Source organism: Ictidomys tridecemlineatus, chromosome 12 (assembly GCF_052094955.1).
Source record: "Ictidomys tridecemlineatus isolate mIctTri1 chromosome 12, mIctTri1.hap1, whole genome shotgun sequence".
Classification (NCBI taxonomy): Eukaryota; Metazoa; Chordata; class Mammalia; order Rodentia; family Sciuridae; genus Ictidomys; species Ictidomys tridecemlineatus.
Window position 1 is genome coordinate 65,693,975 of NC_135488.1, and position 15,041 is coordinate 65,709,015.

At 31.8% G+C, this 15,041-nt stretch overlaps 1 protein-coding gene across 2 annotated transcripts in view; it reads right to left on the minus strand.

Moving 5' to 3' along the window:
* Positions 1-15,041, minus strand: part of Aplf (aprataxin and PNKP like factor) — a 95,118-nt gene that overhangs the window by 26,833 nt on the left and 53,244 nt on the right. For both annotated transcript variants that reach the window (XM_040271101.2, XM_021724318.3), the window contains one exon: positions 12,390-12,515. In XM_040271101.2, the coding sequence (XP_040127035.2) occupies positions 12,390-12,515 (126 nt within the window). The remainder of the gene's footprint in view (positions 1-12,389; positions 12,516-15,041) is intronic.

Sequence of the window (15,041 nt, forward strand, 5' to 3'; positions counted from 1 at the left end):
TGCAAAGTTATGCTGGAAAATTAGCATAGCCAATACTAGAGCCTAAGTCAGCTGATTAAAAACTCATTCTTTCTCCATCATAGAGCTACCTAAAGTTTAACTACATAATGGTATAACATAATACTAATTTTTATTTTCATTTACTTTCCAAACATTGATAACTTACAATGATTTTTTTTTTCTGGTATCAGGAATGAACCCAGTGGTGCTTAACCACTAAGCTACATCCCCAGGCCCAGCCCTTTTTCTTTTGAGACTGGGTCTTACTAAGTTGTTTAGGGTCTTGCTAAGTTGCTGAAATTACAGAAATGCACCATCACACCCAGCAATACTATTATTTTTAAATGAATGTAAAGAATGGTTTTACATCATGTACTAGAATAGTGACTAGCACACCTTTAATGCTCAATATTTAACAGTCACACTATATTTTTATTTTATCCAAAAAAATAATTTATCTTGATCTTTAAAATTCAACACTTATTTTAAAACCTGAAGCAAAAACACAAATTCCATATTATCTAATATCTAGGTTTTAAAATTTTGAAGAAAATAATTAACAAATATAGTCTGTTGTTAAATATTGAAAGAGTAAAGTAGGATGAAATAATAGAATGCATTCAATTTGTTAACTGAAAATCACTACAATTTACCATGTGTTACAAAAGAACTGAAAATTCTCATATATATGTAACACTAAATATAACAAAGAAAAATAAATTTATTTTTATGAAAATGAATGCATATTTAAATAAATGAGAAAAACAAAACACAGAAGACATTCCAGTGTGTCTTATCAAGGCTACATGAATATAATTTATGTTGTTACTGTGATTTCTAAGTGAAGTTTAAAAAAAGATGACAGCCAAGTCTTTTGTAAAACTGTATACCAAGTGATTAATAGCCTAAATACTTTGAGGATCATATTCTTACACATTACTAAAGAACTGCATGCATGAAAATGATACAAGAGGTTATTTCTTCTATAAGTAAAATCTATAAGGTGGAATAAGGTCCTACTAACATTGATTATTCTTATCTATAAATAATGTGATGACCTCTTAGTCCATTTTATGCTGCTATAACTGAATATCACAGAGTAGGTTTCTTGAAAAGAATAGAGGTTTATTTATTTCATGGTTTTGGAGGCTAGGAAATCTAAAAATAGACAGGTTGGAATCTCTCTTTCTCTTCTTATAAGGTCACTTCAGGTACCATGGAGGCTTCACTCTAATGACCTTATCAAAGTCCTAATTACTTTCTAAAGCCCGCTTGCAAATACCATTAATATATGATTTTGACTGGTAAATTTCCAATACTGAATCCTCGGGCCATACCCAAACCATGGCAGCTTCATACAGATTAATTCTGGGTATTCTCAACTACCTGACGACTAGAGTCTCCTTACAAAGATCTAGTTATTTTTGCTTTAATAATATGACCTAGATTTATATTAAATACACATATTCTTTTTATTAGGCTTCTAAAAATATTATCTTATAATTTAAGATAAATATATCTGTATATGATCAATTAAGGCAATACTGCATCAACTTGGAACACTTTCCAAAAATTAAAAAGAAAATAATATAAAACTTTGTATATGGTGTTGTGGCTCAGTGGTAGAGTGCTTGCCTAGCACACATGCAGGCATTGAGTTCGATGCTCAGTACCAAATAAAAATAAAATATTGTTTCCACCTAAAAATAAAAAGTAAAGAACTCTTTGTATCATAGTTATGAAACTGGATTATCAAATAACAAAAGAAGTCAATTTTCTTTCTATTAAATATATGTTTTGAATAAATGAACTATGTTTGTAGCAAAACACTGTGTTCTTTCACACTATACAGGCTATGTTGAAGATTCAGTATTACCTAAGAGCACTTAGAGTTGATGATTGACATACCTCTCTTAGACATCCCTCTTAAAGAACATTAAAATTTTAACAAAAGGAGGGCACTAGCTTCTGAAAAAGATCAAGACACCAATATTTTCATTTGCAAAATACATGTCAAATAATTGTTAATCTTAGGCAACTGCTACACAGTTTAACTTCACATTCTTAAACTAAGTTGGTGTAACATGGATTTCACTCATTTTTGCATGTATGTATGCTAAGTTTAGGTCTTAATTTAGCAAGTAAGAATAGAAATAACAATCTGCATAAAATCCTATTACTCACCAAAGGAAGTGAATGAGTCACAGGCAGAGACAGTGATCACTGGATTATGCTGGACATTATGTATCTAATGTTCTAATTCAGACAAGTGCCTTAAAGTAATCAAATCCAATAAACTAAGTTTTCTGCCAAATAGCAGCATACAGTGCAAAAATAAATTAATTAAATGAACAAGATACTTAAAATGACAACACCTCTCTAGTGTTTCCAACTGATATTTTCAAGTGGAATATAAGATTTCAAAAATATCATAAGTCAGAGAAAATGTTAATAATACTTGTAGTATAAAATAAAGTAAAACATAATATTACATATCCTTTTCTAAAAACCAAACTATGGAAATCTATATTTTTACTAAAATATGAATTTACATATCCGATCCATATTTATTTTTCTCTGTTGTTCTTATGAAATGGAATAGCTAGAATATACCCATGCATGTACTGTTTTGTGTTTACATATTTGCTCTACAGTGACAAAACATTGGCCCTTAAAATTATAATAGTTGGAAATATGATAAAATAACATATAAATTTAGTTAATTGACATGCAGTAAAAAGACTATAGATTATTTAACGTGGAATATCATATCTAATACACATATATATCAAAATGAGAAACTGACTTGCACACTTTTCAGGAATTGACTCATAAAACTAGGAAGCAAAAACTAAAGTTAAAATGGAATAAACAAACACGTCACACAAAATGATTTCAGTTCCCTTTCAAATGTGTCATCCACCATGGACCATGGAAAATAGGCTTATCACAACTCTACTTTTGGAATATGTTTTTCTACTTTTCTAAACATAACAATTTGTTGTTGTGGCTGCTGCTAATTTTATAATTTGTGAAACTGTAATATTTTTCTTTTGTGGTTGTAGGAAAAAGCTGGTGTGCACTTACGTGAAAATGTGCAAACTAACTTAGAGCATTGTATCATTTTGATACAGTAGGTTTATTTTCTAGCACTAAATAGTATATGGCTAATAAAATACACAAAAGATTGGTGAATAGTAAATTGATCATAATATGGCATTGGTTCAGTTTAACAATGATATAAAATAAGTCTATTAGATTTTTTTGCCTAAATAATAATGATAATGTGATAAAGAGAAGGCATATAACTATATATATTTTTTTCTATTATTTTTTGACCTGGAAAAGTCATGATTTCTTCAAATTACCTTAAGTGGGGGTTTTCTTTTGTTAATGTTGTTTTTTTGTTATGAAATAGTTTGTCATTTGGTTAAAAAGACACTATCATTCATGACTAATAATCATGGAGTCAGGCAAGATCATGGGAAAATTCTGGACTGGAGGAGAAAGATTTGGTTTTGATCTCACAAGCTTTGGGTTTTGGGCAAGTTTATCTTTCTTAGTTTTCATTTCCTTATTTTTAAAACTTCAGGCAGAGTAAGATATCATATCTCACACTCTCTAAAGGTCTCTCTGAACTATAATAAAAATTAGCAAGAGAAAAAAAAACCTTCAAGTTTTTATCTACAACTAGAATCAGCATGCAAAGGAGATCAATAGATGAAAAAAAGCACCATATCTCTAGATAAATATACTTAGATATAGATATGAACATTTTTATTAGCACAAGTAGACTACTAGTTTTGGAGTAATTTCTCTTAACTATTTCCTGATCTTTTAAAGAGATCGATGACCTAGAGACAGCATTTTCAACATCAGTATTCTAAGTACTCTTTGTGCTTTAATTTTTTTCTCCTAAAGAATAGGCATATTTGGCAGGGCATAGTGGCACACACCTATAATCCCAGTAACTTAGAAGGCTGAGGCAGGACAATTTTAAGTTTGAGGCTAGTCTCAACAACTTAGCAAGATTCTTAGTAACTTGGCGAGACCCTGTCTCAAAACAGCAAGAAGACAAAGTTATGTGTTTAGAACAGGAGGAAGAGGGGTAGAAAGGTAGAGAGAGAGAGAGAGAGAGAGAGAGAGAGAGAGAGAGAGAGAGAGAGAGAGAGAGAGATATGAACACATTTAGATTTGCTTCTGGAAAGGATATAGGACACCACAGTGAACCAATACCCTTATTTTTATAACTAAAATAAACCTGAAAGATGGTTAAAATTACTTATATAACAGGATTCTGAGAGCAATGAGAATTTTAGAATATCTAAAAGATATTTTAAAAGTTCATTTAGAGATGAAAAACTCTCCCTATGTGAGCTGATAATCACCGCTTGTTTCTTCCCTAAAGCCAGTTGCCAGTTCTTGATGTGGTAAAGGATGAAATTTTGAGCCAAGTACAGGAACTCTATTTGAAGAAAGAGAAACTAATAGAAGTTACCATATGCTCATGAGATTGTCATAACAGTTTGTAAACTGAAGGAGTTCCAAACACAAATTGTTTTTTCCCTAGAGCAAAATTTGCTGAGTTCCTGGGAGATATAAGAAGCAGAAGGTCTAGGTCTAAAATTTCAAAAAGGCAGTGTAAAATCTCCCACTCATGCAGCATTTCAGAGACAAGTCCCCCTATAGGGACTTGTGATAAGGGTAGGTACCTGTAACAAACATATAACTATTGTCCCCTCCAATAATTGTGCCAGAATTTAGGAAGTGTAAGTGACAGGTGATGGGAGATCAAAATCTACAAAGGGAAGCTTTGGGGCTAAGAAGAAAGAGCCCTGCCTCTCAAACAAAAATCTAGAAAAGCTGTACTAAAAGGATAAGGACAAACCAAAGAGAGACTGAATTTCACTAAAACTTTAACCTGGCTATTTTTATCTAAAACTCTGATTGGAAAGAGATGATTAGGATTTGCCAAGTACAAAAAGTACCTTCACTAATATCTAATAACTTCTAGAATTCCTACAGCTATTTTTATATACAATGTTAGAATTATAATTTAAAAATACTACATATGAGCTGATGTGATGGCATATGCCTGTGATTCCAGCAACTCAGGAGGCTGAGGCAGGAGGATTACAAGTTCAAAGCCAGCAACTTCATGAGGCCCTAAGCAACTTTGTGAAACCCTGTCTCAAAATACAAAATAAAAAGGACTGAGGGTGTAACTCAATGGTAAGTTGCCCCTAGGTTAAATCCACCACAGCACCCCCAAAACAAGAAACAAACAAAATAAAAAGGACTAGAAATATGGCTCAGTGGTTAAGTGCCCCTAGGTTCAATTCACAGTACAAAAAAAAAAAAAAAACTGGATGAGAAAAGGTAAAATTATAGAATAAATAATCAAGAGGAAAAAAACTGCAAAAGCAGCAGATCCACAAATGCTAATTAGCAAATGAGCATTTTAAAATTAAGACTAAATATGGTAAAGATTTAAAAAATGAGGAAAATGAATGAACACCTGAATAATTTCACCAAAATAAGAACCTATAAAAAAGAATCAGATTTTTTTTAAAGAGAGAGAGAGAGAGAGAGAGAGAGAGAGAATTTTTAATATTTATTTTTTTAGTTCTCGGCGGACACAACATCTTTGTTGGTATGTGGTGCTGAGGATCGAACCCGAGTCGCACGCATGACAGGTGAGCGCGCTACCGTTTGAGCCACATCCCCAGCCCCAAAGAATCAGATTTATATCACAGAACTGGAAAATGCATTATCCTATATTAAGAATTCTTTGGCCAGGGCAGTGGCACATGCCTATAATCGCAGAGGCTAAGGAGGCTGAGGCAGGAGGATCCCAAGTTTAAACCCAGCCTGAGCAAAAGTGAGGTGCTAAGCAACTCAGTGAGACCCTGTCTCTAAATAAAATACAAAATAAGACTGGGGATGTGGCTGAGTGATCAAGCGCCCCTGATCACTCGGTATCCGCATCTCCCAAAAAGAATTCTTTGAATGGGTTCAAAAGCAGAATAGACAAAATTGAGAAGACAGCATTAGTAAACTCTAAAACCAGTAAAGCAGTAAATATCAAATCTGAAGCAAATCTTTTTCAGATTAAGAAAATAATGGAAAGAACAAAGCAATGCAGAAATGCTATGTGAGACTTCATAAAAAGGTTTAATGTGTGTTTAACTGGATTGTGAAAAAGACAAAATTATTATATGAGGCAGAAGCAATATCTATAACAGCTATGAAATCTTCCCAAACTAATGAAAACATTAATGTGGAAAAAAACTAAGGGAACTCCAAATAGGAAGAATACAAGGAGAAATATATGGGAGGCACATACTAATTAGGTTTTTGGAAACAAAAAAACAAACATACAAGGCTTAAAAGTGACCAAAAAGAAAGCAACATTAATTTCAAAGGAGCAACAATGAGAGACAAATAACTTTCAACTAATCCTATGGATGCAAGAATCAATGGAATGATATCTTCAAAGTGATAAAAAATTTTTGAAAAGCTAATATTCTATATACCCAAATGAAAGAGCCTTTAAAAAGAACCAAAATAAGAAAAATTTCAGATTGCTACTCTAAGAAATAATAAAGAAGTTCTTAAGATTAAAAGAAAATAATTACAGATGAAAGAACCAAGGAGAAATAGGGGAATACAAAAGGATAAATATGTAACTAAATATAAAAAAATGTTGATACTTAAAATAATAGCAGAGGGCTAGGGTTATGGCTTAGGGGTGGAGCACTTGCCTAGCACACACGAGGCACTGGGTTCAATCTGCAGCACCACATAAAAAAAATAAACAAAGTTATTGTGTCCATCTGCAGCTGAAAATATTAAAAAGCCAGGAGTGGTGGCACACACCTGTAATCCCAGCAGCTCAGGAGGCTGTGGTAGGAGGATTCAAGTTTAAAGCCAGCCTCAGCAACTTAGTAAAGTCCTGAGCAACTTAGCAAGACCATGTCTCAAAATTTGAAATAAATAAGAAATGGGCTGGGGATGTGGCTCAGTAGTTAAGCTCCACTGTGTTCAATCCCTGGTACTTACTTACTTACTAAATAAATAAATTAATTTAAAAAAACCAGTCTTTTGAGTTAATGTATAGATATAAAAATATATGATGACAATAATGAAAAAAAGCAGAAGAGTAAATAAATGAATTAAAGTGACAAAAGATTATCACACTCTGGGAAATGGTTAAAATATCAGTAGTAAGATAGAATGTAATAAATCATGAATATCTATTGAAATTTTATGTAAATGCTAAAAAAGAAAAAAAAACTAAAAAGTCAACAGTGGAAAAAAAACTGGAATAAAAATGGATAACTAGGTCAGTAGCTCAGTGGTAAATTCTCAGCACTACATAAAAATAAATGAATAAATACATAAAGAAAGAAATAAAGATATTGTGTCCATCTACAACTAAAAAAATATTAAAAACATAGTTAACTCAAAAGCAGTTAGGCAAAGAAGAATAAAGGAACACAGAATATGTGGGACAAACAGGCAACAAATAGCAAAAAAGAAAAAATATACTAAAAAATATCAGTAATTGCAATCAATCAACAAGCATATAAAAAAATGTTCAGCATCTCTAGCAAATGCAGATCAAAACTACTCTAAGATTTCATCTCACTCCAGTCAGAATGGCAGCTATCAAGAATACAAACAATAATAAGTGTTGACGAGGATGTGGGGGAAAAAGCACACTTTTACATTGCTGGTGGGACTGAAAATTGGTGCAATAACTATGAAAGGCAGTATGGAGATTCCTTGGAAACCTGGGAATAGAACCAACATTTGACCCAGCTATTCCACTCCTTGGCTTATACCCAAAGGACTTAAAAACAGCATACTCCAGGGACACAGCCACATCAATGTTTATAGCAGCACAATTCACAATAGCTAAATTGTGGAACCAACCCAGATGCCTTTCAGTAGATGAATGAATAGGGAAACTTTGGTGTATATATGCACAATGGAACATTACTCAGCATTAAAAGAGAATAAAATCATGGCATTTGCAGGTAAATGGATGGAGTTGGAGAATATAATGCTAAGTGAAGTAAGCCAATCCCAAAAAACCAAAGGCCAAGTGTTTTCTTTGATATGAGGATGCTGACTCAAAATGGCGATGGGGGAAACATGGGAGGAATGGAGGAACTTTAGATAGGATAAAGGAGAGGGAGTGGGAGGGAGGGGAAGGGAGAGGGCAAAGGGGTAGGAATGATGGTGGAATGAGTTAGACATCATTACCCTAAGTACATGTATAAAGACATGAGTGGTGTGAAAATACTTTATGTACAATCAGTGACTTGAAAAATTGTGCTCTATATGTGTAATATGAAATGAACTGCATTCTGCCATCATGTATAACAAATTAGAATAAATAATTGAATTAAAAAACAGTAATTATATTAAATGTAATTGAACTAAATACTCCATCTAAAAAAGACTATAAGGCTGAATTAAAAATAAAAACCAATGAGCCAACTACATACTATTTATAAGAGATGTGCTTTAAATATTAAGGACACAGACTGAAAGTAACAGAATGAAAAAAGTTATCACAAAAAAATAACCAATGAAAGCTGTGCAAAACAGACAAAACAGGAGATCCATTTCTAGTTATGAAAGGGAAGGCCCTATCAGACCAACACTCTCATAGGTAACAATTACACTCTGAAAAAATATGTAAAAAATAATAATTAAAAGACAGTGTTTGGTTACCAAAACAGGTAGCAACTGTAAAGTCAATTTGTAGTCGAGAGAAACAGCTCTGAGTTAATTTTCCATTTTTATGGCTTTTCCAATGAGGACAAATTTTAACATTCCTCTCTTAGTAACTATCAAAACATCTGCACACACCGCACCCCCGTAAAAAGAAATCAGCAAGAATATAAAGAATCTGAAGAAAACTATAACCATTTGACCAAACTGACATTTATGGAATCTTACTTTCAGTAATTGCAGAATATACATTTAAATGCCCATGGTATATTCAACAAAGATAGGCTATATGCTAGGCCTAACTGAATCTTAATAAATTTCTAAAGACTTAAATTCAAAAGAGTACATAATATAATGACATAGAATTAAATCATAAATCAATAATAATAATTAGATTTTAGAGGAATCCCAAAGCACTTGTAAACATCAGACAATGTGGTCTTTAAGGTAAAATCATTTTGGAGACTAAGAGAGACATAGTCATTGGGCCAAGCAATTTTCATGTTTTGGAACAGATATCTAGTTAAACCTCCAGCTCTAACTACAAGTTATTAGTAAATACAGAGGGAACATAATGTTACCCTTTTAATATAATAATTAAAATCTAAACTAGGAGATACTCCTAAGAAAAATGACTAGCTTTCTTTAAAAATAGATTACAAGGGAAAAAAACCGAACCTATTCAATTACATGGTCACTGTTATCATATATGGACCTTAACTGGACACTGATTCAAAGAAACAAAGTTTTAAAATATTAAAATGTTAATAAAGGAATTTAGATATTAGATAGGATATTAAATGATTTTAAAGATTTACTTAATAATGGTGTTATATGTTTTTAGAGATATATGCAAAGATACCTATGGATAAAATGGAATAAAAACATGAGCTCAAGAGATTTGCTTCAAAATAATACAAGGGCAGGAGTTAGCAAGTAATGTGTAAGGGGAGGTGAAATTATAATAGCCAGTTTCAGTTTGTCAATTATTGAAAATGTGTGATAGATTCATTGGAATTTATTCTACATTCTCTATATTTATGTGCATATAAAAAATTCTCTATTACAAAAATTTCTTTAAAAATGAAAAGTCATATCAATGTAGGGTCATAAATTATGACATGAGCTGTAAAAACCATTTGGAACAAAAAATACAAATATATTAACTATATCATGAAACTATTCCCTCAATACTTAAAGTTCCATTGCTTTGTTTCTCTTTGTTCCAGTCTTATTACTTCATCTTTGTGCCCACATTGCACTGTTTTAATCACCATAAGTTATAACAAGTCCTGCCACTGTTCTTCATTATTTAAGATTGTCATGGCTATTTTTCATTCCTGTACACAACTCTAAAAGTTTTAGAATCACATTATACATTTTTACACAAAGAGCACTGTGATATTGAATGAATCTGCATAGAAATCAATTTGAGGAAAACTTTCATCTTAACAATACTGAATCTTTGAATCACAAACACTTTCATCTTTATAATTGCTTGGGTATTTCTGAAAATTTTTTCTCACTGAAGTGTTATAGTTTTCTCCAAAGAGGTTTTCAACTTTGTATTATATTTATTCCTAAGAACTTAATATTTTTTGATGTTCACATAAATTTTACCTTTAATTTTTTAATTTTCTAACTGGTTGGCATTGGTAAATAGAAATAAAATTGATCTTGAATATTGCTCTCTGTATCCAAAAGCCTTCCTAAACCATTATTAATATTTATAACTCATCAGTAGGCAATTTTGTATTTCCTACGTCTACAATAATACCATCTGTGAATATCAGTGTTATTTCTTCCTTTCTAATTCTTACCTACTTTTATTTTCCTGTCTTACTCCACTGCTTTGAATATCCAGGACAATGATGAATTAAAGTAATTAAAATAGGCATTTTTGTCACATTTTTTATTTCAGAAAAGAAATTTTTAATATTTTACTTTTAAGTATGATATTTGCTATAATTTTTTTTGTAGATATTCTTTATATTAAAGATGTTCCCTTTTGTCCCCATTTTGTAGTGAATTTTGATCACCAGTGAATGCTGAATTTTTTCAGAAATTTTTTTTAAATCACATAATTACTGGGATCACCATATAACTTTTCTACTTATTTTAATGACAATGGCAAATTACATTATTTTAAAATGTGAAATGAAACATTTATTCCTAAGACAAATCCCATTTGGTTGTATTAAATTTTCCTTTTGATTTAATGCTTGACTCAATTTTTTTAGAATACTTAGAGCTACATTCAAAAGTAATGTGTCCTTCTTTTACTATTCTTACTGAGTTTTGGGAGCAACTCTTAAGATGAGCTGGGGAATATACTCTTTTGTCTTGTTTTGGAATAGTTTATGTAAAAACTTGACTTTCTTCTTTAAATATTTGGTAGAATTTGCCTTTAGAGCTACATGGATATATCAGTTCTTTGGAAGGATTTTAATTACGTATTGTTTCTTTAATGCAATAGGATTATTTCAATTTCCTTTTTTTCTTATGTCTGCTTCTTAAGTTTTGTTCTTCTAGGAATTTGTTCATCTCTCCTAAATTTTAACTTTCTTGGCAAGGTTGATCATAAGATCCCCTTACTCTTTGCAGGATATTGTTTTTGCTGGAAGGGAGAACTTATTTTTCATATGATAAAGTGTAAACCTTTTGATTATTCTTTCTAGACTCAGAAGCCTGTTTTGACATCTTACTGAAAAGCACAATCACCGAAATTGGAACAACTTCTGGGTGTCCAGTAATTCAATAATCTATATTCAAATTTATCTATAAAAGATGGCTGTCTGGCATTAAAGGTTTCTTGTATTGGAATTACTACTTCTTTCCGTAGAAGTTTGGTTCAATTCAAGTTCTCTCATTCATTGAACAAAGTTGCAAGATACCAAGCATAAGGGTCTTTGCTCTCAAGATACCTGGGAGACATTCTGGGAAAGAAGCACAATCCAGGGACTGGGGCTGGGGCTCAGCGGTAGAGCACTCACCTAGCATGTGCAAAGCACTGGGTTCAATCCTCAGCCCCATATAAAATAAATTAATAAATAAATAAATACAATAATAAAGGTATAAAAAATCACATCAATCTTTTGTTTCTTTAAAAAAAAAAACAGAAGAAGCATAATCTAAGAAATGAGTTCTACTCTGTATGAGCCAAGATGCTATAGAAACACAGAAGATAGGTACTCTTACTCTTCTTTTCCAATTGAGTTTTGTGTGTTGGCAAGGATGGTGGAGTGGTAGAAGTTAAGAAAGCTGGGAAAGGTCCTGAAGGGTACAGCTCAGCGGTAGAACACTTGCTACATGCTTAGCACACGACACCCTGGATTCAACTCCAGAAAACAGGAGTGAGGTAGGAGGTACAAAGAGAGCTTTTAAATTATCTGATTTGCATTTTAGAAAGTTAGAAATGAATGAATTTTTCAGGTATGTATAAGGTTAATAACTATTTAGAATAATCTAAAAAGAAACATAATTTTAATCCTATCTATTAACAAAATGAAAATCTATAATGTATAGAAGTTCAAAAACTAAAAGTTGAAGGTAAAAGTTGAAGGCTGCTCATGCTCAGTTTGTCTTGAATAAATAAGAGAGTTTACAGAGTGAGGAAACAGAGGCAAGCATTTCAATTTACATACCTATAACAAGATGCTCCATAGGGGCATTCAGGCCGGTCATCAGTTTCATCTTGATCTATGATTTGTACACTTCCATAATCACTATCACCAGGGTGGCTGAAGTGTTGAAAATGAACAGGATTCTTCCTATGAGGGTAACAAATATACTATCAGAAAAAAATTAATAGGATATTGAAGATTTTTTAGTGGATATAGAGGGAAATCAAGCAATAAACATCTCATTATTCCAGAACAAGAACCAATTTGTTAACCAATGGCATAAACATAGATGACATCAATTTTATGTTGATGACATAAAATTGATGACATGTAGTCAGTTCAAAACTCTCATAGAAACACATAAATTTCTGGGATCATGTGAAAAATCATGAATATCAAAGGACAATTTGCAAACATATTGCATACATATGTATTAATAAGTATACAAATATCATAAGCATATACAGCATTTAAAGACTTAACAAAGTGAACACATCTATGTACCTTCTGCTAAAAAAAACAGAATATTACCAACATTCTACAAAGTCTCCTTTCAATCATCAAACCAATTTTACTATGCAAAGGTTAACTATCTTGTCTTCTAAAAGCATTTTTCTAACTCAGATCTCTTTAATAAATTTATTAAAATTTGAGTGAGCTCATGTTTATTTGAGTTATTTACCCTATTTGAAATAAAAATGAGAAAATACACTTATTTTAAAATAACAGTAATAAACCCTCTACAAATTATCACAAATAACACATCTTAACACAAATAATTCTCTTTTTTTATTTTATTGGTTGTTCAAAACATTACAAAGCTCATGACATATCATTTTTCATACATTTGATTCAAGTGAGTTATGAACTCCCATTTTTACAAATAATTGTTAAGGAAAAAAATTTTTGTAGAAATGTAACATCTGTCTTAAAATAAGGCATCTCGCTTCTCCTGTTCTTTTCCGCATTTAATCATTAACAATAAAACACATTATATGGCCTCTGACAAAGTCTATGGTATACTTGTGAGAGAAGGGCAGTGAAAAAGAATACACACAAAAAAAGTTTTGGTACTACTATTAAAACAGCTTTAACATATTTCCCAAAGGTGTTCTGGGGGACTTCCATGGGTTTCTGGATCATACTTTGAATAGTGATATTATAAAGCAATAGACCAATGTAATTTGATTTTGAACTTAAGTGGAAATACACAGTATGTACATAATAAGAAATACACAGCCTAACTTTTTTATATTTGTATGATTAAAACATATTATTAAAATTAGAAGGCATTTTCACTACTAAGTATTATTCCATTTATAAAGCTGTTAGTTTATCCATTTTACTCTTGATGAACTTTCGGGTTAATTTAATCTACTAATTTATATAAACAAGACTGCAATAAGTATTCTGAAATAAGCCTTTCGGTGCAGACAGAATGCATTTTCCTGAACATACAGTTAAGAGCGATGATAGTGTATATTTTTGCTCATTGATAAATGTTGCCAAATTTCTAAAATGATTGTATCAATTTTCACTTCCACCAATAGTTATTAGAGTTCTAGGTTTTCAACAACCTCACCAACATTTGTTCTCAGTTTTTTGTTTTGTTTTTTTGTCTGAAAGCATAATTTAATAGCATAAATTGACAAACTATGGGAAGCAGACCAAATATGGCCTGCTGCCTTTTAAATTTTTTACTAAAAAAGTATGAAATTTACCATCTTAACCATTCTAAGTATACACTTCATTATATCCACATCATGTGCAGTCAATCCCCCCAAGTTTTCATCTTGCAAAACTAAAAATTTATATCCATTAAAAAACAGCTCCCCATTTGCCCTAACCCCAGACCTCAGTAACCGCCATTCTAATTTATTTTTGAGTGTGACTACTCTAGATATTTCGTATCAGTTGAATCATACAGTATGTGTCTTTTTGTGACTGATTTATTTCACTTAGCATAATATTCTGAAAGTTCACCCATCTGGAGCATATGTCAGAATTTCCCTCCATTTTAAGGCTGAATACTCTACTGTGTGTAGACACCACATTTTGTTTACCTGTTCATCCACTCACAGACATTTGTGCTCCTTCCACCTCTTGGCCATTATGAATGCTATCAATACAGGTGTGCAGACAATTCTTTGAGATCCTGTTTTCAATTGTTTGGAATATATACTTAGAAGTAGAATGCTCTGTCATATGATATTTCTATTTTAAATTTTTTTTGAAGAAATTCAGTTGTTTTCCATAGTGGTTGCACCCTTTAATAATCACACCAATGGTATACAAGGGTTCCAAATTCTCCACATCCTTACCTACATTTATTATTTTCTCCTTTGTTGTTTTTGATAGTGGCTGCCCTAATAGGTGTTAAGTGATGTTCACTCAAGACCTTTCCTCATTTTTTAATTGGGTTATTTTTTGTTTCAAGTTATGTGAGTTCATTATGCATTCTGGATGTTAACCCTTTCTACTTGTAAGCATATATTTTCCTTTTCTCGATGGTGTATATTAATTATACAGAATGTGGCATATTAATTCATGCACATAACATAATTTGACTAATTCCACTCTAGTAACTTCCCCTGCTCTTCCTTCCTCCTGTCCCGACTTCCTTCCTCTACCCTAAAGATCTCCCTCTTTTTATTTTCACGAGTTCCTTTTTCC